This window comes from Carettochelys insculpta, chromosome 4 (assembly GCF_033958435.1).
Source record: "Carettochelys insculpta isolate YL-2023 chromosome 4, ASM3395843v1, whole genome shotgun sequence".
NCBI lineage: Eukaryota > Metazoa > Chordata > Testudines > Carettochelyidae > Carettochelys > Carettochelys insculpta.
The window spans coordinates 29,370,078-29,394,622 of record NC_134140.1 but is presented as its reverse complement, the minus strand read 5'-3'; the positions used below and the strand labels follow the sequence as shown (position 1 = coordinate 29,394,622).

Sequence of the window (24,545 nt, the reverse complement as noted above, 5' to 3'; positions counted from 1 at the left end):
CCATGCGCCGCGGGGCGCATCCTGCCCTGTGCAGGGAGATTCCTGACTTTTTTTGTGGGCAGGGCTGGGGGAGCCTAGCACAGGTGGGTGGGTAGTAAACTGTACCGACAAAATTCAGTTGCTAATCAGCGCCTGCGCTGCACCTTCCAGAACAGTAACTTCGCTTTGTGCGGATTATTGTTTCATACACACAGCTGCACTCATTACCGAGCGCTGCTGCACCAGCTGCGCGCAAGAGAGGTAACAGCAGCACGTGCCAGTCCCGCTCTCGGGCAGAAGGAGCGTTTGTCCCGCCCTGCCTGCCCAGCCACCGCTCCGCTAGCCGCTCTGCCCCCGCTGCCGGGGCAGCCAGGCAGGACGCTCGGGCGGGGAGGACGCACGCTCTGCACGGCGCCGCCCCACTCACAGATGCTGTCCCGACCCACTCCGGGGCTCGGGCTATGAGCGAGGCGCGGCCACCGACGCTCACGCCCGAGATGCGGGGTGGGGGCTGCGGCCTGGCAGGATCCGCCCCCCCGCGTCAGTCAGACACTCACTGCGCGACGCCGCCATCCCGGCCGGGTCTTCTTCCCCCTCCTCCAGCAGCGCAGCAGGACCAACAGCCTCCGGCAGCTGGGAAAGAGGGGGAAGGAACCGCACGTCAGGAACAGCGCGAAACCCCCCCGCCTCACGTAACTCGGACGTATTCTGCCCCCACCCGCCTGCGTTTTAAAGGCGCATGCGCAGCGTCCCGAACGACACCCCCCCGTATGTCTAGCCACCAGGGCCGTGACTCCCCCTGTGCGCATGCGCGCTAGTTCTGCTCCCTATCCGTTCGAGGGCCTTCCGGGAGGCACCCACTGAAAGGAAGGGCGCTAACTTCCAGGTCCCCCCACGGCGGCTCCGCGCTGGCAGCAGCTTTACCTGCCCGTCCATGTACTCACGGGCTGCTTTCGGCTCCGCCTCCGTGCTGCCAGCGCCCGCTTCAGCCGCTCCTCGGCCGCCGGCTCCTGCCCGGGAGAAGCGTTCAGGGGTTAAGCCGAACCGGCGGCGGCTCCCTGCAGGGCCGGCCTGAGCTGTGCTTTGTACAGCTCCGATCCGCGCTCAGCCTGACCCCGAGTAACTCCTCTTTAGCAGCGTGTTTGCTCGTGGGTGGCATTGACGCGGTGGGCTGCTCTGCTCCTGTAAAGGTACCGACTCGTGCAGGTACTGGCGCATGGACAGCCCCTGGAAAACCCACAACGTTCCTGGGAAAGTAAACGAGCCGCGTACCACCACAAAGGGATGGGTGGTTGTGTAGAGGCTACAGACTATCAGGGAACAACAAGAAGTCCTGAGGCACCCTGTAGAGCAGTGGTTCCCAAACTTTTCAGCATCACACCCCCCTTTTGATTTTTGAGAAACGCTCATGTCCCCCACCTCTTTTTTACCACAGGCCAAACACCCCAGCTGCCTGCCTCAGTGCCTCCCCTCTTCCAAAGCCAGGCACAGCCAGCCCCTCATCTAACCCCATCCTCTTCCCCCCCCAAACGCATACTGACTCACCTTTGCAGGAGGCAGCTAGCTCCACGTGGGCCTTTGCCCACAGCCTGCTTTTTATACCAGCTGTGGCAGGTCACGCATGTGAAACAGCGGGGGCTGAGAACCGGAAGAAAGGGACGGCTTTTTCTCTGGGTAGGGGGAATGATGGGGGGGCACTGGGTTGGCTCATGCCCCCTCTGGAATGTGTTCACACCTCCCTGTCCCTGCAGTTTGGGAAACCGTGTTGTAGATGAACAGATATTTTGGAGCATAAGCTTTGGTAGGCAAAGGCCCAAGGAAGGTCTTTGCCCACGAAAGCTTAAAAATATCTGTTCAGCTATAAGGTGCTTCAGGACTTCTTGTTCCCTGATTGCACAGTCCACCACGTAAATGCCATTCACAGTGAAGCAGGTCTTTGCTCACGAAAGCATATGCTTCTTGTTTTCTGAGACACATCTACTCCTCTGAGACTTCTCAGGCCTAACTCTCATATGATACTGCAAAGTATTACCCATAATAAAAGTCATTTAGCACTTCAAAAAGTTTTAAAAAACTGAGTAATTGCCAGGTTTTGTAACCAAATCACATGATCATCATAATGGACATGCACATTTAATATTTTCCTATAGTAATCAAGTTGACTTGCATATAATGTGCGTATTGTTATTCCAGGTCTCTCTTCCCTAACCTTTTTATAGTAATTGTCATTAGATTGTGAGTGCTTCAGAGCCAAGACTGTCCTTTCCAAGTGTTTAGAAAATACCTAATACATAGCAGGCATTGCAGTAATTAATAATGTAATATAAAAAGCAAAAGCAACTTACAATCAGAAATTTAGCAACAAAATAAAAAACATGTTTAATGGTGCATTGTATTATGTTGATAATTTATTTGCACAAAAATATTTTTTCTCTTAATAGCCACATAAAACTTCTATCAGTTAGAATGAGTTACTTGTGTTTACCCAGAGACAATTAACTCTTGTATTAGGATACCTTTATATTATTATTTGGATAATTGACTAAATTGGAATATGAACAAAACTGTATAATAATCTGTAAAGAAATACATGCTCCGTAATCCATTTTTGCCTTAACAACCTATTATTGTCTTTAATTAAACTAACCTTCATAGCCATCATCTGGGATTCTTCACTGAAATTCATGTTTGCAGAAGTCAATACCTGGCTGTCACAAGTAATACAGTAAATATTAATTGTAGTCAGATATGCACATTAATGTATATGCACTGGTCATGCAACAAACTCCACAAAGGCACACCTCTGCTGTCATATGGGCCCTATTTAACATAAAGTGACATCTTAAAATTTTTAACATGTTAAAAAGTTTTACAGTTTTGAAAACTGAACTGTTTTATGCTATTTGTAGCCAATTCACATGATCTTCAAAATATATCTTCAAGTTTATTAAATAATTCCCTATAGAAGTGAATCAAGCTGACAAGTACAAATTGTATACGAGTTGCCTATTATTGCAAATCATATACACATTGTCCACTGTTATTCCATATAGAGTCTATTGCAAGATTGGTGTTCCTTCTTTAATATGAAGATATGCATATCTCATGGAGCTGAAAGGAACCTTGAGAGGTCATCAAGTCCAGTCCCCTGCCCTCATGGCAGGTTCTGTCACCACCCCTGACAGTTTTTTTTTTAAATAAATCTGTTTGCCCCAAATCCCTAAATGGCCCCCTTAAGTGCACCCTACTACTATATTTGTGTAAGAGCTCTTAATATCTGTTTACAGTAAGCTCTTTCATGTCTGTCATTCTATCATCCAGAACTCTCAAATAATCCCCATTTTAACCATGAAAGTAAATACAGCAATCCCTTAGAATAAGGTTCTGATGAAACCACGACTGGTTTTGTTCTTATCAGAACTCATCAGACATGCATAAACTGCTGTCTATAGCATGATTCAAACCCAGGACGCCTTCATCATAGTCAAGGACAATACCATATCTCTACAGGTTCACAGCATCAGTTGTGGGAAAGGAGTATATGTGGATCAGTTGGATTGATCGCTTTCCCAGACAATTGGACCAACAACTGTTGGCCACGTGTGCTACATTCACAAACGAGTGAACTGTAAGCATACCCCAATCGGGGTTGACTATATTTATTAGAATAAGAATAGAATATTCTTGTAGAATAGAATAGTCTTAGAATATTCTAATAAATATAGTCAACCCCAGTTGGGGCATGCTTACAGTTCACTCATTTGTGGCCAACAGTTGTTGGTCCAATTATCTGGGAAAGTGATCAATCCAACTAATCTACAGCAATCCCTCTAGATATGCACATTTGAAATATGTGTGTCTCATGTTTATGGGGGCAGGGCAGGGAGAACCACGGCCCCATGGCTGGAAGCCAGCTGGGCAGCACCCAGCTGGCAGAGCCAACTGCAGGGTCCAGGAATAAATTTCAGATAAATCTGTTTAAGGCATTCTTAAACCCAAAAAAGAGCACGGGTTACGTGGTTGCAAGCAGTATGTACCCTGCTCCATCTCTGCATAAACCTGAACTCCAGACAAGGGATGAATTCCCTCCATAGTAGCTCAGAGCACACAACTGCTAAGCATAAGGACATCACTGAACACCACGGCTTCATTTTGCACCACTCATGTCAAATAATATTTCAAGGGCTACTAATATTACATTGAAAAGTTATAGCTTTTTATATATAGCACAAATTTTAATATATACTGCTTTAGAAAACAACATTAAAATAGTTTAGTGTGTAGGTGAACGTGACTGGAAATATACAAAAAGGTCCTTACCATAACAGTTTCTGGTAGCTCATGAAATTAAGTGCCATAGCAGAAGTCATTAAAGATTACAATGCATAACTGAATGCTTTTATCGATACTAAAATACAAGAGATTTAAAATTGTTTAATAGAATAAACAAACCCCATCTCTAGACAATTTAAAACTGAAAACAGATCCACTGGAGTATCACTAATTGTACATAAATTACCTTGAGAATCCTTTATAAAAGTCACTTTGAGGATTTCTGTTTCTGAAATTTCTCTCTATAATGAAAAATGGAGAATGATCCAAAAAGATCCAAAAGGGAAGCAATTGACCCGGTTTTCTTAGGTAGTACTTCACAAGTTGCAATCAACAATATTGCACAACAAAAATTCCCCTCTTAGCAACAAGGTTGCTAAGGAAGGTCACTGATTTGTTTTTAAAGGGACAGAGTCAGGAAATCAGTCCTGGCTCTTAGTATTCTGTGCTGTTATTTAGCTCTAATTTACCGCTAATGTCTTCTAAGGGCCCAGTAAGCAGTGAAAATGTTGGTGATGCTGCTATATTGATATCCCATGGTTCAGCACTGGTCAGGTCTTGAGGATGGCAGACTAGAGAGGTTCAAGCTGTAATATGGCTTGAGTTTCTGTAATAGTTCTTGTTAAACAACTTGTTTATTAAGAGGTTTATCTCACAACTGTCAGAAACAGTCATGCAAACAATTAAAAGTGATGGACAAAATGAACAGTATTATATAGGGTACATTACTTCAGTGCCGAGCACCATGAAAAAGCACTGAGAGATGGGTCCTTGACAGAATGGGAAACTGTTTAGAAAATATTAGTGTGAGAATACTAGTCACTGGTAGAACACACCATCCAAGCAGAATAAAATTCTTAAAGCTGAGAACAATATCCCTCAGCATGAGAAAAACAACAGCAAAGCCAGTATCATCTGATTATTTTGGATTGCATATTAAAAACTCCTTTACTGAAAAAGGAAGATGTGAGGAGTTCCAGTTTGCAACCAGTAATCTTATCATTCAGTTCAACACAAGCCAATGTGTCACTGGTCATGGCAGTGCACATGAATGTCTCCCTGTCTCCAAAGACTGAGTTAGACTAGTTTGCAGACAACAAACAAGGCGGAATAGAGTTTATCTTCTGATTTTTTTCATGATAATTTATTATCTTGGAAAAGCATTGGTGGATATTTCCTCTAAAAACCAACCAACAAAACTCTATAGTGAATAAAGTGCTCACAAACTTAATTGAAGCAGTCAAGTAATAACTATCCTCCCAGATAGAAAAAAAATCATGTTAGGCATTAGGCTAGTAGCCCCAGAGAAGATGTTGAACTGAGCTGCCCTGCTTGAATCCACATATAGTGTCATATAGTGAATCATGCCCTCCAAAGGGCAAGATTCATGAGAAGACAATATGGGGTGTTACCCTAAGACCAGGCCAGGTTCTTTCTGCTGATGGAGGTATATAATTAGGTATGCCAGGCTCCTGTGTGCTCCTGTGCCCCACACAGGAAAAGAACAGGGAGTATTAGACCTCCTAGCTAACCTAAAGAAGCATTCCAGGAGCAGACATTTTGGGAACCACCACAATCTGGCCTTCCAGCAGCTGGGAAGAGTGGGAACCAGCAACAGCCAATCAAGGCCCAGCAAGCTGAAACAAAAGGAAGTGTCTGCTGCTTGCAAGGAAGTTCCTGGTTGGAGCTAGAGGAGTAGGAGTAAGCTCCCTACAGCACTGCCAAAGGAACCAGGCTAAGGAGGACCTGTTTCTGTCCATGGTCAAGAGCAGGAACGTGGGGGGAACCCAGCTGATTTACTATGGAAATTTTTGAATGAGAAAGCAGATAAGGACATAGAGCTGAATGGTAATTGGGGTAGAATACAACATTGATATAAAAAAGGTAAATGGGGCCAAGCCAACCTAATCTTCTTTTAGAGAAGACAACTGATTTTTTTAGACATAGCAAATGCAGTAGATCTAAGCTACCTGGATTTCAGTAAGGTGCACATTACAGCTCCAGGTGTGAAATTATTAAACTGGAGAAGATGGGGGTTACTATGAGAACTGAAAGGCGCATAATGAACTGGTTAAAGGAGACTACAATGGGTCATATTGAAAGGTGAACTGACCAGCTAGAGGGTGGTTACTAGTGGACTTTCTCAGGAGTTGGTCTTGGGATCAATTTTATTTAAAACTTTTACTACTGACTTGGCATAAAAAGTGAGAGTTTGCTAATAAAATCTGTGGACAACACCAAGTTGGGAGGTTTTACCAATATGGAGGAGGACTGGAATATCATACAAGGAGATCCAGATGAGATGACCTTGTAAACTGGAGTAACAGAAAAGGGATGACATTTAACAGTGCAAACTGCAAAATTATGCACTTCAGGATTAACAACAAGAATTTTTGAGATAACCTGGAGATTTATTAGTTGGAAATGACAAAGGAGGAAAAAGACCTGGGCATATTTGTTATACAGGATAGTCACAATAATCACAGGACAGCTATGAGCCATCCATGTGGTATGTGCAAGAGAAAGGATAATCAAGTCCTATGATGCACCAAACAAGGTATTTCTAGTAGAGACAGCGAAGAGTTAGTAGCATTATACAAGGCACCAGAGAGACATCATCTAGAATACTATGTGCAATTCTGGTTTCCTGAGTTTAATAAAGAAGGATTCAAACTGAACCAGGTGCAAAGAAGGTCTAGGAGGATGACCTCAGTAATGGAGAACTGAGACTCTGAGGAGACCCAAAGAGCTTGGCTTGTTTAGTCTAACCAAAAGCATAAGAATTGCTATATTGGGTCATCTAGCACAGTAGTCTGTCTTCCAACAGCTGCCAATGCCTGGTGCCCCTGAAGGAATGTGTAGAACAGGTAATCATAAAGTGATCCACCCACCCCCTGTTGCTTATTCCCAGCTTCTGACAGAGGCTACAGGCATCATCTTTGCTCATCCTGACTAATAGCCTTTGATGGACTGATCCTCCATGAATTTATCTAGCTCTTTTTTGTATCCTGTTAAAATCCTGGCCTTCACAACATCCTCTGGCATGGAGTTGCACAGGTAGACTTCCATTAAGGGATCTATTTTCAACCTGCAATCACCTTTATTCTAATCTTGGAGCAACAAATCATTAAGATTAGCTAGAGTCAGTTGTGTTTTTGATCCCAAATTCTCCTCTCGGAGGTCTTTCTCTGTTAACTCCTAAGAGTGAGAGCCCAGCAGGTTGGCTACTTCATGAGACTCCATGTCACTGAACCTTTCACACCACAATGCTTTGTAGCTGCCACAGGTTTGTTTTCTTTTTTTTTTTTTAAATTTTGTCCTCAACTCCTGAAAAACCAGTCAGATCATTCACAGCCTCTTTCCAAAGTTTCTGCCATTAAAGGTTCCAGCATTAAGGGCGGACTGTTTTATTTTATCCAGGGACTCTTATCATGGTTATTATGGCTGCCATGGTATATCTGTTCCTTGCATCTTTCACTGTAAGCTAGGGATTACTTTCAATGACCTCTTCAGTGTGGTCAAACATGCATCTAATGTAATAACCCTTGAACATTTTTATTACATCTTGATCCATGGTTTGAAGGAGTGAGGTGATGTTGCAGGGAGCAAGCTGACATGAACATTAGGGTGAGCCAACTGTTATGAGCCCAGGTGACTGGGTGCATTGTCCAGAATCAGCAACACTTTAAATGCAAGATTTCTTTTTTGGTTAGGTAACATTCCACTTCATGAATAAAGTAATTGTGAAACCAGTCCAAAAACTGTATAGCAGCTACACACGCTCTTCTTCTCGCTTGCCAGAAAACAGGAAGATGGTTTTTATTTTTGCCCTTCAGAGCACGTTGGTTAAGGGTGGGGTGTAGAAGCATAGGTTTTATCATGTAGTCACCTGTTGTATTAAATTAAGAGAGGTAACCTGTCTTTGCTTCCTTAAAGCCTGGAGCCGATCTCTCTTTCTTTGAAAGAAATGCGTGTGTGGGAATATGCTTCCAAAACAGGCTGATCTCATCTGTGTTGAAAACTTATTCAGGCAAATAGCCCACCTTCTCGATTGGTTTCCGGATGTTCAATGCCTTTTTCATTTTTTCCATGAGCAGATCGTGTAGCATTCAAGATACTTTTAAAAGATGTATGGCACTCACAACACTGGACATACTAGTGTCCTCCTTTATCTTTACTGTATAAATCAGAGATTCATTAAACACCAGATAAATGCCCAAAAGCACAATTGCTTTCACCTGAGGCAAGATTTTCAAGAACTTTAAATGTATCTTCCAAAGACATCACACTTCTTGCCCTCTTGGCAATAGTGGAAGCGTTTTCACTGCTCACATGCTTGTAGCTATTTTAAAAATTGTTATTTACTCTATTATTTACTTAATTATTCGTTTACTGCATTTATCACCGAAATGCATACAAAATGATATGTAAAATACAGGATGCATAAATAATATGAAAAGCACAAAGAAAGAGGTTATTTTAGGACTCAACACCACAGCAGCCAAGCCAAGAAGGGACAGCGAAGCGGCTTCTCACCTCTAGGTACAGCAACCATTCTCATAAGAGCCTGCAAGACAAAGTGGAAGGAGCTAACCATGTGAACTTGCAAAGTTTGAGTGTTTGAACTGTGAAGGCTCATGATGACTGGCACATAATCAAAGCAGTTGCCTTGCATTTGCAGAATGGGTATACAAAAGAAAAAGTGTGTGTATTTAAATCATGTGTTTGAGGAACTCGCAGTTGGAGAGAGATTACTATATCTCCAAGACAAATACAATACTGACTAATTGCACAGAGTACATGATACTACTTGTGCCAATACAATATGAAGTAGAATCATTTCTCTTAAAAATTCATAGATACTGCCACACAGCTACAGCCTGGAATGCTGGTTTAAAGTAACTGAATCCTAGATGCATGGATGATATGAAAATAAACACACTGCTTGGTGAATTTTAACTGGTTTATACTGAAAATGCTATGCTAAGCAGCCGAAAAAATGTATTACATATAGGAAAAAGTATTCCTATTAAATGAGATAGTGCAGATCAAGTTCAATAAGTGATAACACCTATTGATTCTGATATATTTCTTTCTCAGCCACATTTATCACCTACTGATTCACATATATTACTTACTGAGCTAGATACATCTGAAACAGATTTGTAAAAGTGAACTTGATGCATCCACATTAAACTGAAGTTACCACTTATCAAGTCAAGCAGTCACATTTTATATACACCACATATATCAACTGTTAAATTATGTACGAGTATGTATATTCTCCTGTATATATTAACTAACTAAACTCAATAGCTGCGTCTACACGTGCACGCTACTTCGAAGTAGCGGCAGTAACTTCGAAATAGCGCCCGTCACGTCTACACGTGTTGGGCGCTATTTCGAAGTTGAAATCGATGTTAGGCGGCGAGACGTCGAAGTCGCTAACCCCATGAGGGGATGGGAATAGCGCCCTACTTCGACGTTCAACATCGAAGTAGGGACGTGTAGACGATCTGCGTCCCGCAACATCGAAATAGCGGGGTCCTCCATGGCGGCCATCAGCTGGGGGGTTGAGAGATACTCTCTCTCCAGCCCTTGCGGGGCTCTGTGGTCACCGTGGGCAGCAGCCCTTAGCCCAGGGCTTCTGGCTGCTGCTGCTGCAGCTGGGGGTCCGTGCTGCATATACAGGGTCTGCAACTAGTTGTTGGCTCTGTGTATCTTGCACTGTTTAATGAAAGTGTGTCTGGGAGGGGCCCTTTAAGGGAGCGACTTGCTGTTGAGTCCGCCCCGTGACCCTGTCTGCAGCTGTGCCTGGCTCCCTTATTTCGATGTGTGCTACTTTGGCGTGTAGACGTTCCCTCGCTGTGCCTATTTCGATGTTGGGCTGAGCAACGTCGATGTTGAACATCGACGTTGCCAGCCCTGGAGGACGTGTAGACGTTATTCATCGAAATAGCCTATTTCGATGTCGCAACATCGAAATAAGCTATTTCGAAGTTGGGTGCACGTGTAGACGTAGCCAATATGACTTATGGAATATAAATACAAATAAAATGCTGTACAAATAGTCACTCTAGCTATTAAAACATATATAATAAGGGCATGGCACATTGGTTCTCTTCAAGATTTTTTTACTATGTAATTTAGGGCCTTATATTGATACCTATCTAAGTGCTTAAGATAGTTTTAAAAGTGAAGAATTTATGTAGTCTTTTGCACTGTGTATTCATTATAAGCTTTTTCCATCTACACTGGGGAATGTTAGCGCAGTGGTTTTCAACCTGCACATCTACCAAAGTGACATATGCGATCATGTGCCAGCCATGCCCCACCGCTCTGTATATTGGACAAACCATACTGACTCTATGCAACAGAACTGATGGATGCAAATCATACATCAATAATGCTAATATACAAAAATCAGGGCAAGACCATTTTACCCTCCCTGGACACACAATTACAGACTTGAAAGTTGCGATCCTCAAGCAAAAAACACTCATCTTTGATTTTATAAATTCTAGTGGTAAAAATTCGACTTCAGTAAATTCAACTTTATTTCATAGTGTAGGCATTGCCTTTTTGTGAATATGACCGTATGTGACTTGTAACCTATGCTGTGCTGTGTGGAAATGTGAGATGTGTCTAATAACCATCCTTTCTTCTTTCAGCTATCATACAGTTTTATCTTTCTTTCAACCACAGTATTTTAGTGTAGCATCAAACTGTTCAAATGACAGCTCTGTTTATGAATCTCAGTATTCTTGCTCTTCATTACCATCAATCCCACAAATTTATTCTATTTTGATTTTTATGTAGATTTCCAATAAAGGCCCTGCCCTGCTTAACTTTTGAAAATTTTTAGATAATATCAAGTATGCTAGGACCAAGACAGCTAATCTTCTTCAAGTATCCAGCCATTGGCTGTCTACTTGCAATATACCAAGACATCCATGATCTATTACAATTCATTCAGAATCATCTAAAACTCAAAGAAAAGCATGTCAGATACAAAGCATCCTTAAACTAATACCAGTGTGCGAGTAAAGTTGAAAAGTTGAAAGAAAAAAGATGCTTTAGGAAAAGTTACACTGGTTAACAAGTCTACACTTTAGCAGTTACATATACATTTGTTGTATGATGGCTAGAAAGGTCTTGCCATCCTTACACAGTCATATAGTGTGGTTTGAGGCTAAAAGAATGTTCATAGAAAAATATGAGTTTATGAATATTCATATCTGAATCTATAAGTACACCAAACATCATACTTTGGTGTGTGGTGAAATCAGTAAAGAACATTACATTCAGACCTATCTTCGTTGATTTAAAATAAAGCCAATGTTGTGGTACCTTGTTGTAAAGCTCCAACTGAATTTTTTACAGAATAACTGAAACTCCAGATTTTTTGTTCACATTCGGAAAACTCAACATTTTCTTCAGTTTCCATAATCATAATCATCTCTGGGCTTAGGTAAAGAGTGAAACGTTTCAGACTCAAAAGAATTTTTTGGAGAAAATTATATAAGTAGCTGACAGAGGGACTTAAAAATGAAAATGACACCACTGAACCTTAACTACAGAGTTGTTACCATGATACTGTCAACTCTCTTCAACTATTTATTTGTAATCATAGAATCATAGAAGAGTAGGACTGGAAGGGACTTCGAGAGGCCATCGAGTCCAGCCCCCTGCCCTCATGGCAGGACCAAGCACTTTCTAGACCATCCCTGAAAGCCATCTATCTAACCTCTTCTTAAATATCTCCAGTGATGGAGATTCTATCACCTCCCTTGGCAATTCGTTCCAGTGTTTGATCACCCTGACAGTTAGGAACTTTTTCCTAACGTCCAACCTGAACCTCCCCTGCTGCAATTTAAGTCCATTGCCTCTTGTTCTATCCTCAGAGGCAAGGAAGAACAAGTTCCCTCCCTCTGCCTTATGACACCCTTTTAGATACCTGAAAACTGCTATCATGTCCCCCCTCAATCTTCTGTTTTCCAAACTAAACAAGCCCAATTCTTTCAGCCTTTCTTCATAGGTCATGTTCTCTAGACCTTTGATCATTCTCGTTGCTCTTCTCTGGACCCTCTCCAATTTCTCCACATCCTTCCTGAACTGCGGTGCCCAGAACTGGACACAATACTCCAGCTGAGGCCTAACCAGCGCAGAGTACAGCAGGAGAATGACTTCTCGTGTTTTGTTCACAACACACCTGTTAATGCATCCTAGAATCATGTTTGCTTTTTTTGCAACAGCATCACACTGTTGACTCATATTTAGCTTGTGGTCCACTATAACCCCTAGATCCCTTTCTGCTGTACTCATTCCTAGGCAGTCCTTTCCCATTCTGTATGTGTGACACTGATTGTTCCTTCCTAAGTGGAGCACTTTGCATTTGTCCTTATTACACGTCATCCTGTTTACCTCAGCCCATTTCTCCAGTTTATCCAGATCCTTTTGAATTATGACCCTATCCTCTAAAGAAGTTGCAACCCCTCCCAGCTTGGTATCATCTGCAATAAATAATTATAATAATAATAATAATAAACCCAGTTTAACTATTGATTCCTATACATGTAATTAGATCTGATCAGAAAATGAATACAGTAAAAGCCTGGTTATCTGGCATTTGGATAACTGGCATATTTAGTTAGCCAGCATGCCCAGCTGGGGCTGGTGTCTTGGCTGGGGCCACCTGCTGCAGGGCTGGTATCTTTAAATCATACCTGTATCTTATTCTAGAGCCCTTATTCTGTGTGCAGAACAATTCCATTCCACTGTCTAAATTTCTTATCACATGTATCTTTCACATATTTACCTCCGTAAAATGACCAAGGCTGTTAGTCAAGTCAGGTGTTCAATTTTCCTTTAATAACAACCACAAAGTATCCAGAAGTTTAAAAAGGTCACTCTATCAGTCATTTCGCAACTCAATATATTTTATATAAAAGTTGTTGTACATTATTATAAATTTGTTTAAATATTATTATACATATAACCTTTAAGAGGATTCAGGTCAGGAGTGTCACAGTCATTCGTTAGTATACTATTCATTCTGTTTTCACTGCTCTTTGGTTAAAGCATTGAGCATAGATGCTGGACACATTCTTCCACATATGATTTGTGGTCCCATCAAAAGAAAAATAAAATTCCAGCTCATATCATTAATATACACTCCAAATCAAATCCTGTGTCAGATTGTCAAGTTTGTTCAGAGATGTTTGGATATCTCCCATATCACAGTTCATCATCATCAGATAAAGCATCAAGATAATCTGTATCAACATATAAGAGAAATCCAGAAAACAAACTGTCTGCCCAAGTGGGATCAGCAAAGAGACCATTTTGGTCATTGTAGAAGATCTCAAGCCACACTTCATCTTCTGGCTGAAGATAGATCACTGTGGATCCAGAAGCTACATCATGGTTTCCTGTGTTAGCGTCAAATGTCTTTATTCGGTATTTTCCATTATGAACCAGCCCAATCGCAAGATGCTTATTTGCTAAGGTGATATCATAAGAGAAGTAGTATATCCCTGGAATGGCACATATAAATTTTCCTGTGGAAGGATTGTAATGCTCACCTTCATTGAAAAGGACTTTATTGAAAATGATTGGTAATCTTTCCTCTGGGTAGCTTGTGGTGATGCCAACAGAAAAGGCAGATTTCAGCACTATCCTTCCACACTTACAGATCCCTGGTACACCTGGTTCTCCTCGGTCTCCTTTATCTCCCTTGGGTCCAGGTGGTCCAACTGGACCCACTTCACCTTTGACACCAACAAATCCCATAGGTCCTTTTTTACCAGTCTGTCCTGGGTCTCCTTTTTCTCCAGTAGCTCCTAAAGGTCCAGTCTTGCCCCTTAAACCTTGAAAAACAGTTGGTATTGGGTTAATTGTTACAGACACAATTTCTTCTGTAGATGGCAAAGCAAACCATTGCATGGGCTACTGGATATGTTTGAACAAAATCAAATACTTAATGAAACTGGCTGGTGTTACCCTTGTCAGATTTTCAAACACACCCACACTTTGTAAAATGGAATTTGAGATTTTAAAAAACATAGGTATGTTTTTTGTATGTGTGCACTGAAAATTCCTAAAATTCATCAAATGCCAAACAAGGATAAAATGTTATATTAATAATATGGACTTCAGTCTGGCATTTATTTACATAAGCACAGGTGGGTAAACCACAGTTTGCAGACCAAATCCGGCCCATCAGTGCTTTAACTCTGGTCTAAGGGATTACCAGTCCAGCATTGCAATGGGGCTAAGGTGGGACCCCTGCCTGCCCCAGCCCCATGTCGGTCCCAGAAACAGCCAGCACATCCCTCCTGACGACAGAGTAAGGTCAGAGGTCTCCCATGCTGCACCTGCCAGCAGGCACTGCCACCCGCCGCTCCCATGGGCCAGAAACAGGGAAGCACAGCCAATGGGAACTGTGGGGCAGTGCCTGTGCATGGTGGCAGTCTGGGGAGCTAGTTGCACCCCCAGAAGCTGCTATCGAAGATTCCATCCACTTCTAGGATACATGTGGAGCCAGGGCAGGCTGGGATCCTGCCTTAGTCCCACTGTGCTGCCACCACAGAGCTGCCCAAGTTACGACAGGCTGGAGGCTGCACCTCAACCCCTTGCCCTGAGCTCTCTCCTGAACCTCACCTTTTGCCCCAGCCCTACACTTATGGCCCATTCTACAATTTACCTACCCAGATATGTGGCCCTCAAGCCAAAAAGTTTGGCAGTCCCTGATTTAAAGGTAAATATCAATTACTCCCATTCTGTGTGTAGTACAGTGACAGGATGTAGCCATAAGAGCTTTTAAATACTATCAGTAAATGACATCACTTTTGACAGGAAACAGCATATATTTTTGGCAGAAATTCTTTAAATCTTCCAGTTGCTGCATGGCAGAGGTCCCCAAAACATGGGGTGCATGCCCACAGGGGGAATGCAGGGGTGGCCCAGCCCAGCCCAGCCCAGCCCCACCCTTTCCCCACAACAGAGGCAGAGGGAGGGAACACTACCTAACCCCTCTCTGCCCCCAGTTCTACTGTGGTCCTGGCTGCAGGCACAACTGCTGGTCCCCACTGCAACCAGACAGTAACTTCACTTTTGCCCTCACCTCAGCGTTGGCACTTGGCTGCACCCCTGTTTCCAAACCTCAAATTGACTCCCATCTGCAGCCCGAGCCTCAGCTCCATTACTGCTGCCAGCATCTGCTCTGCCCAAGCTGTAGCCCTGCTCCCATTTCCAGGACAGGGGCACAGACAGACAGAGGTCGGGGTGGTGGTGGTGGGGTGGTGGACATAGACATTTGAAAACCAGGAATTAAATAGCATATTTCAACTAAACTTGATCTATTAAACTGTACTTTTAATGTCTATTATACTGTAGGCATTATGCTGTAATAGTTACCTATGCTTTCAAAGATGCATTTATTTCCAAGACCAGAAGGGACCACTGCAATCGTCTATCCTGGTCCCCTGTATAGCATAGTATAAAATTTCCCCACAACAATTCCTAAAGCTGATTGTTTAGTAAAACATCAAATTTTGATTTAAAAATGGTTGGTGCTGTGAATCCACCGCAACTCTTGGTAAATTGTTCCAGTAGTTAATTACTCTCACAGTTAAAATTTTATGTCTTATTTCCAGTCTGAACTTATCTAGCTTCAACTTCCCGGCTAGTTTGAGGACCTCACTATCAAATATTTGGTTTCCAGGTAGGTACTTTAACTATAATCAAGGCATCCTGTAATCTTATTTTAAGCTAAAAAGATTGCTCTAGGCATTTTTTAAACCTTCTGGTAACACTTCTTTGCACCTTCTATAATTTCTGAGCATCCTTCTTGAATTGTGGGCACCAGAACTGGACACAGTATTCCAACAGCAGTCACATCAGTGCCATATATAGAAGTAAATTAATCTCTCTACTCCTACGATTCTCCTCTTTATATATTCCAACATCACATTCGCCCTTTTGGCCACAGAACCACACTGATAGTTCACGTTCAACCAATTATCCACCAGGACTCCCTCATCTTTTTCAGAGTCATTGTTTCCCAGAGTTGCCCATCCTGGAAGTATGGTCTGCATTCCTTGTTACTACATTTAGCCATATTAAAAATACTATTTACTTGCACCCAGTAGGGATGTAAAATCCCACTTAATTAGTTAATTGGTTAAATGTTAATTAACTTGTTCACTGATTAAATGGGAGACGAGAAGTGAGGACCATGGTGCGTGGGAGGCTGCTCCATCTCCTACCTGTTAACTGTAACCAGTAAGTCTCATCTGTAATATTTTAGCTTTAAGTTACTCTCAACCTTAACTCCACATTAACACAGATTTTATCTGGGAAAAAATAAAACTAAATAAATAATTTTGATCCTGGAGACTCAATATTCTCGTTTTATGGGTTTAAATCTGATGTAATTTGCCATTTTTGTTTCATACATAATAGTATATTACATTTACATTGGCTAGTACTTTAGTCTCAGGAAGACATTTTAAAAATAAAATAAATTTGAACACAAGATCCTGGGTTGTTGTTTTGTTTTGTTTTTTTTCATTAGTTAGCACAAATAGTCAATACCTGCATTCCCTTTTTCACCCCTTTCTCCTTTCCTGCCATCTCTACCATCTCTTCCTGGAAGACCAATACGCCCATGAGGCCCTGGTGGTCCATTAGCTCCAGGAGGACCTGCAGGACCCGGCAAGCCTGGAATGCTACAAATATATCTTGTGTAGTAATTTTCTCCTTTGAGCTGGTTTGGAAGAGGTTGTCCGCTTGTATAGATGGCAAAACTTGTAACGTAAAGCAATGCAAACATCCTTGGCTCTGGAAAAAATACATATGTACAGACCATGAATGCATATCTTGTCATTAAAGTCTTCAGATTGTTTTGATTTAGATTATAGGCATATATAATTCATGCTTTTAAAATCCTAAACATACTACGGATTGAGCCAACACAAAGCTGCACACTGAATTAGCAGTGCTGTAGTGGCTCCGTGATTTTCTGTAAAATTTAAAATTTCATTTTATTTACAATCCTTCTTTATGTAATGAAAATCTTCCAAATCTGAATTGATGCAGAGTTGTCACACAGAGATTACAAACCAAAAAACCCCCCAATATCCTTAAGAGAGGAGTGAAGTCAGTTAAAAGAATAGCAATCTAATTCTGAATCCTCACCTTTGTAGCACAGTTAACCATTTCATTGTGGTCGTTTAGTAAAAAATAAGCCAGCTACTCTTGGGCTGTGAGTCAAGTCTGAATAGATTGTTAAAACTTTTTCCCAGTCTGGTTCACTGAATAAGTGTGGGCTTTCTTTTATGTCTGAGAGTAGCTGGATAAAAGGGGACAACTCTGCTTGTCCAGTTCCCAGAGGTACACGATCAATGTACTCTCAGCACATATAATTAAAGAAGCCAATGAGATGGTGGAAGAATGCCTTTGGGAGTTATGTGCAGCAACTGGAGGGCACGGAGGTTAAAAAGAACAGTTACAGAATGGTAAATGAGTATTTGGGAAAAGTACAAAGGATCACATGTGCAATGAATTGGCTAGTATGTATGATAACTGCCCTCTACTGGATGGAATCAAAATTGATGAACTATGCTTTAGTCCAACAAAACAGAAACAGCAGAAATGTAGCAATTTAAAGATTAACGAAATGATTTATTCGGGGATATAAACCTCAGATTCTGTTTTTCCATTCCATTTCCATCTCACGAAGTGGAAAGTTCATGACCTAATTAATTAGTTAGTTCATAAGGTGCTACCGGACTTCTTATTATTTGTGAAGTTACAGACTAGCACAGCTACCTCTCCAAGACTTCTTACCCGTAAATGTCTTCTAAGAGCCTAGTAAGCAGTGGAAGTGTTGGTAATACTGCTAGACAATACTGACCTCCTATGAGGTCCCAAGGGTGCCAGACTAGAGAGCTTCAATGTGTATTAGAACATAGAGACTTCCAAAGAGTTATTTTTGCATTTGTCTTTGGAAAGCACTAAATTGGGAGTAAGGGCACTTTGAAGTTGCCGGGTACTTCGAAGTGCCCATGGCTGCACAGCTTGCCTGCGCTGCGAAGTTATCAACTTCAAAGTTCGTGTGGCGAAAATTATCCTAATGAGGTGCTGCATATGCATCACAGCACCTCATTGCTATTCCCCGCTTAGGCTGATTACCATACTCCCTTTGAAGGAGAGGTATAGTGTAACAAGGAAGAGGTGACCTGAAACTGTTTGGACAGATTTGCTTCCCACCCAAATAATGCCCACTATGCTCAAGATCTCTGCCTCATGGTAAGCATAATAGTGCATGTTTCCGGGAAAGTGATCCGTAATGGCATAGTTAACAATACTGACATTTCAACTGTTATTACATACCTCACTAAACTTCAAAAAAAATAAAAAAAAAGAAAGAAAAGGAGGTGTATCCTACAGCCAAATTCCATGACTGGAGAATGATCCTGTATCCACTTCCATGACTATGGATACATGTAAAACATGGGTCATAAAATCATTTGCCCAGGGGTTCACTGTTCATGGCTTGAGGAGTATCAAGGTAGGATTCATTTTAGTTTTCAGTCTATGGCTCCAAACTTAATCTGGCTCTTCCTGGTCCCAGCTGTTTTGCTAAAAGCTGCTCTACAAGCGGTTCTGGAAGCGGCTGAGAGCAAGGCCGACTCTCTATGTTGGCTTGGACAGACACTGTGTGTTTGTAATGTTTGGGCTGGTGCAGTTGGACAAATATTCTACTGCCAAAACATACAAAAATTAAATCATGCTGTAGATGTTATCATGTTGTGCTTTTGTTTCTGACAAAATGCTCAGAATCTCGAACAGTTGCTCATATAATTTGCAGCAGCCTATACATGGGACACCACCACAGGATTTAACCACGTCAACTACACCACAAGGGGCTCATACACCTGCACATCTACTAATGTGGTATATTCCATCAAGCGCCAGCAATGCCCATCTACCATGTATATTGGCCAAACCAGACAGTCTCTGAGCCAAAAGATAAATGGACATAAATCTGACATCAGGAATGGTTACAAACGAAAATCTGTAAGTGATCATTTTAACCTCCCTGCACATTCAGTAATTGTTTTAAAAGTAGCCATTCTTCTACAAAACATTTTTACCACTCGGTTTCAGAGGGTGACATCTGAATTGGAATTCATTTACAAATTTAACATCTTTAACCCTGGCCTCAATGGAGATCTTAACTGGCTTACACATTACAAGGGCAATTTCCCCACCTTTGATATTCACAGGATCCAGCTTAATTTTGTTCATCAAATGGTCCTACTAGTGACAGATTATTCCTTTCCCCCTGCCCTCCCCAGCCCTACCCCCATCCCACTCCCTGCTGTATAAACTTGGATTCTGTTTTTCCATTCCATTTCCATCTGATGAAGTGGACAGTTCATGACCTAATTAATTTGTTAGTTTATCAGGTGCCACAGGACTTCATATTATTTGTGAAGTTACAGACTAACACAGCTACCTCTCTGAGACGTTTTACCCCCAAACGTCTTCTAAGAGTCCAGTAAGCGGTGGAACTGTTGGTAAGGCTGCTAGACAATACTGACCTTCTGTGAGGTCCCAAGGGTGCCGGATGAGAGAACTTCAATGTATATTAGAATCTAGAGACTTCCAAAGAGTTATTTTTCCATTTGTCTTTGGAAGGCACTAATTTGTACCAAATACCAACATTTAAAAATAAATATACCAGGAAAGGATACTCCCAGTCTCCATAGAAGGGATTTAGCCTTCCCCTTGCAAATTATTCTGTTTTGAAGGCTAATCAAATGGTATAACCCAGGCCACAATATATGTGCTAAAAAAATCCCTCAACATGAACATCAAGCCAGTGATCTAAGCCCTCACTTCAGGCTCAGCAAAGACAGAAGAGGGAAGGAAACCATTCCCATGAAGTATGCTGATAAATAGGAGAGGGTTCAGAGATGACTCACAACAATGATTAGAAAACATGTTTTATTGTGACAGACCCAAGGAGCTCAATCTACTTAGTTCATGGAAGAGAAGGTTAAAAGAGAACTCGATCAGTCTGTAAGTGTTTATATGGGGACAAATATTTGATAATGAGCTATTCAATCTAGCAGAGAAGGGTATAACACAAACCAGGGTCTGGAACCTGAAATAAATAAATAAAAATGGGAAATAAGATATTAATTTCTAACGGTGAGAGTAGTTAACCATCAGAAGAATTTACCAAGGAGGAGTCTCCATCACTGACAAATTTTAAATCAAAATAGGATGGCTTTTCTACGAGATCTACTCTAGGAATTATTTTGGGGGAGTTCTATGATCCATATGATATAGGCGTTAGACTAGATGGTTCCAGCACTCCCTTCTGGCCTTCAAATGTATAAATCTATGATTAAACTGCTAAGTGCTTGACTGAGGAAGGGATCATTCCCAGGTTCAAGAACTTTGAGAATTATTGGTCTAGTGAACTCAGCATGAGGCCAAGAGGCAGACACCACTACTGACTGGCACTTTACCCACTGATGCTCTCTGATCCACAGTAGTGCTTAGTCTACAATAGAATGGATTTCCTAGTATAGCTATGGTACACACCCTCCTATTGGAGGCACAGCTTAAACGAGCAAAAGAGTTCTTTTGCTACTATAGTTTACACCAGTTCCTCCAGCAAACAAATCTACACAAAATAACTTTTTTTGCTGGTATTATTAGTAGAACACCAAGGCTTTTGCTGGCATGGTTATGTCAGCTAGGAGTGTGGGTTTTTTCACAAATGTACCAGACACAGCTATGCCACCAACATTTTTTAAAGTGCAGACCAGCCTGAGGGACTGCTTCTGTGGGATCACAAAAGAGCTGTGAAGCTGACTGAAAGGGAGAGCTGGAGATTATTCCGCATTTGTAAACTTTCCTCTAGCACCGAGTTGGCACAGCTGACCCTTGAAGGTAAGCATGCACTCCAATTAAAAACCCATGGCTGGCCTGTGCCTGCTGATTTGAGCCAAGGGGCTATTTAATTTTGGTGTAGATGTTTGAGCACAGGTTGGAGACCAGGTTCTGGGCCCCTTTGGCCTGAGTCCAAGAGCCCTGGCTCAGTCCAAACTTGAACATCTACACTGCAATTCAAAAGGCATCCTTACCTTGAGCCCCACAAACACAAGTCAGCTGACATTGGCCATCAGGTATCTAATTGCAACATAGACATGCTCCTAGTTCAGGGGAAGGTACAGCAAATAGGTACAGCTCACGCCCAGGCAGACTGGGAATGCAAAGGCAGTGGACAGCCACCTTTACCTTTGATTTATTCAGCTGCACCCAGTGAACATATAAACACAGTTGAGGATCTAGTCCTATATGTCTTAATTTCCATAGCTATAAAATTAGAATGTATATTTGTGTAACCCACAATGCTGTTGTAGGTTAACTCATTAATATTCGTGTAACATTTTGAAGATATAAAACACTCCACTACCACTAATACTCTTACTTACTAATCAGATGGTACCATCTTAAACCAAGTTTGATTTTTTGTTTTCCTTTCCCTTGGGTTGCCATTTTATGTCAGAACTGAATGGCAGGAATTTTTAAAAGTGCCTGATACTGTCCTTACGTATGTTTCCAAGGATGGCAAAATTCCCTTTCTCATCAGTGGGAAGAGAGATCAGTATCGAGGACTTTTGAAATACGACTGTAAGAAAAGGCTATCCAATAATTTCTCAAACTCGCAGAACTTTGTATGAGAACTCTTACTATGTGCACTGCAAAATGCATGACAATGCATTTCAGGACAGACAGCTGGCAAAGAAAATGGGTGTTTTGAAAAGAAAAGATTTCTGGGTAAAAACAGGAAATGTTTTGTTATTAAAAGCTGTGGCTAAAATTTTCTTAAGAACTCAGAGAGCGCCTACGTCCCATTTTCAAACATGATTTCAACACCTCAAAGCCTAAGTTGTATTGCAAGTCTTGAGTGCCAAAGTCACTTCTGAAACTGGGACTTGGGCTGAAATCTTGATGGCAGATATCCCCATCATGTTTCAGTTAAAGATCAAGTGCTAGATTCTGATCTCATTTAGATTAATATAACTGCTATTAACTTAAGTACTATTTCTCTGAATTTGCGGCTGTGTAACTGTGATAAAAATGTAGCCCCAAAGTTCTGTGTATAGTTTCCAGACTGTATTTAGTGGACATTCTGGTCCAAATTATAGCTACTGTTAAACAGCAATGTAAGTCTGGGGTAACTCCATTTAGATCAGTAGAATCACCCAGATTTATACTTGTATAATAGAGTACAAAATCTGGTCTGGTACCATGCTGCATGTAATTGCTATGGCTTATGTCAGATTCTTAAGGTTACAGCTGGAAAGATATAAAAATAGAATTAAATCTACGTAATGTCTGTTTTTATAACAGCAGAGTTTTTAAAATATGTCAACTTTGACAAGCTCCTTAAATAATGCGTCTTTCTGAATGAAATCATATTTTTTGAATTACATAATGACTTTCAATGAGGCTGACCCCTGTGTTTATTAAAATGAAGTGGAAAAACACTCGCATTAGAGAAAGATCTAGTGACCATTTGGACTCAAACCACAATTTAAATGTTGGGGAAGGGAAAGGAGAGGAAATAATTTTACTCAAATGAAAGACTTGAGTTTCCGCATGAAAGTCAAAAGGACCATATCTCTGCTTTTATCACACATCATAGAAAATCCAGCTCCACCCACGCCTATCCTCAATCACATCCATTTGTAGTAGAGTTTGGGCCATGTTCCAGCAGCACCGAAAATAAGCACTGAGCAGAGTGTGTTAGCAGGCACAAAGGAATAGTCCCTCTTTTTTAGGAAACCTGTCCACAAAGCCCTAGCGGGTCTTTCCCCAGCAGTCTCTGAATTATTATACATTCTCTGACATGTTTCTTAATATTAAGTAAATACATTAATTTGTAATAAACACTAATTTGTGGGTGTATCTAGGTTGTGGGGCTGATTTTCAACTGCCTCATACTTTGCGGAGATGTTTACACTTGTACAAAGTGGGAGTAAAACTGTACCACCCTGATGGGAATGCTTTACCTCCATTTTACAGTGGTGGAAATAACTATATAAAATACCAGGTAGAGGAAAATCTGCTCTATTCTAGCTAGGTTCTTATTCTGCTCTCATCACTACAGTACAGGGGTTGCCAGCCCACCACTCTCTTGCTACTTGCTTCTTTGATGAAGCCTAGCGAGTGTTCTTGGACACTGTAGTGGTTATGTGGCTGTCCCTCCCAATCAGGCTCAGAGGGAGGCTGCCCAGTCTCGCTCAGTTTTGCATGTAAGTGCAATGCTAAACAGAGACATTGGCAGTCTAGAGGCTCTGGCAGGGCAGAGGATCTGAATCTACAGCCCAGCTCTCTAGCAGACAAATGAAGGTCATCCAGCCTAAGGCAGATTGGGTGCCACCACAGGGGTAGGGCTGGCAGCAGAGGGTAGGAGGATCCAGATCCAACCTGCTCCACAAGGACTCAGACCAGGGCCCTGGCAGTGGCAAAGTGTTCTGCCACTAGGTTGGCGGTGGGTCCCATCGAAATATTCTGACCTAAGCAATACAACCAGAGTGATGACCAAGGGCTTCTTCCCATTACCCCTTCTGACTTTACCTCCATCTCCTGGGGTTCCTCCATCTCCCCAGGGTACACAACTAGTGGCAGTTCCAGTAGCTCCTTTGGGTCCTTGATAGCATAGAGCTCACTCTCTGGTGCAGAACTTGTTAGTAGACAAGGGATGTCCACGCCATTCCTTTGCTTTCACACAACTGAGCTGTAGGACCTGCCTTTTAAACCTCCTGTCCTACTCCTCTGCTTCTGGCACAGCGTGGCTTGCCTGGCAAAGCATGGCTTGCCTTGCTTCACCTAGCGGGCTGGAGAGATGTCCCCTCCTGTGTGGTTCAGAGGGTGGTCACTATGCCTCACTGTTAGTACACACTTTTAAACTTAAAAGTCAGTTTAAAGGAAATCTTCATTTGTTCAAGCACTAAAACCATAGTTCATCTTTTTGGTGTATGTTTATTATGTACAGAATCAAACAGAAAATAGCATTTCAAACCAACAGATTTAGATCTCAGACAAATAGAAGTCCAGTAAAAACAAGAAAAGCTGTATCTTGCTTACATAATTATTTCTTTTGTTTTCTCACAAAAGTTAGAAGAGAAGAAAAACTGCAC

At 41.8% G+C, this 24,545-nt stretch overlaps 2 protein-coding genes across 8 annotated transcripts in view; both read right to left on the bottom strand.

Annotated features, from left to right (window-relative positions):
• Nucleotides 1–4,654, bottom strand: part of CC2D2A (coiled-coil and C2 domain containing 2A) — a 140,060-nt gene extending 135,406 nt beyond the window's left edge. Inside the window, exons 1-4 of one of the 2 annotated variants that reach the window (XM_074992513.1) lie at nt 4,499–4,654; nt 2,627–2,687; nt 924–989; nt 537–612 (exon numbers count right to left, since the gene is read on the bottom strand). In XM_074992513.1, the coding sequence (XP_074848614.1) occupies nt 537–612; nt 924–989; nt 2,627–2,665 (181 nt within the window). In that variant the 5' untranslated portion in view covers nt 2,666–2,687; nt 4,499–4,654. The remainder of the gene's footprint in view (nt 1–536; nt 613–923; nt 990–2,626; nt 2,688–4,498) is intronic. The other variant, XM_074992510.1, reaches the window with a different exon arrangement.
• Nucleotides 4,655–13,167: 8,513 nt separating this feature from the next.
• Nucleotides 13,168–24,545, bottom strand: part of C1QTNF7 (C1q and TNF related 7) — an 80,805-nt gene continuing 69,427 nt past the window's right edge. For all 6 annotated transcript variants that reach the window (XM_074992517.1, XM_074992522.1, XM_074992519.1 and 3 more), the window contains 2 exons: nt 16,909–17,154; nt 13,168–14,180 (listed from right to left, as the gene is read on the bottom strand). In XM_074992517.1, coding sequence (XP_074848618.1) covers nt 13,549–14,180; nt 16,909–17,146 — 870 coding nt within the window. In that variant the 5' untranslated portion in view covers nt 17,147–17,154 and the 3' untranslated portion in view covers nt 13,168–13,548. The remainder of the gene's footprint in view (nt 14,181–16,908; nt 17,155–24,545) is intronic.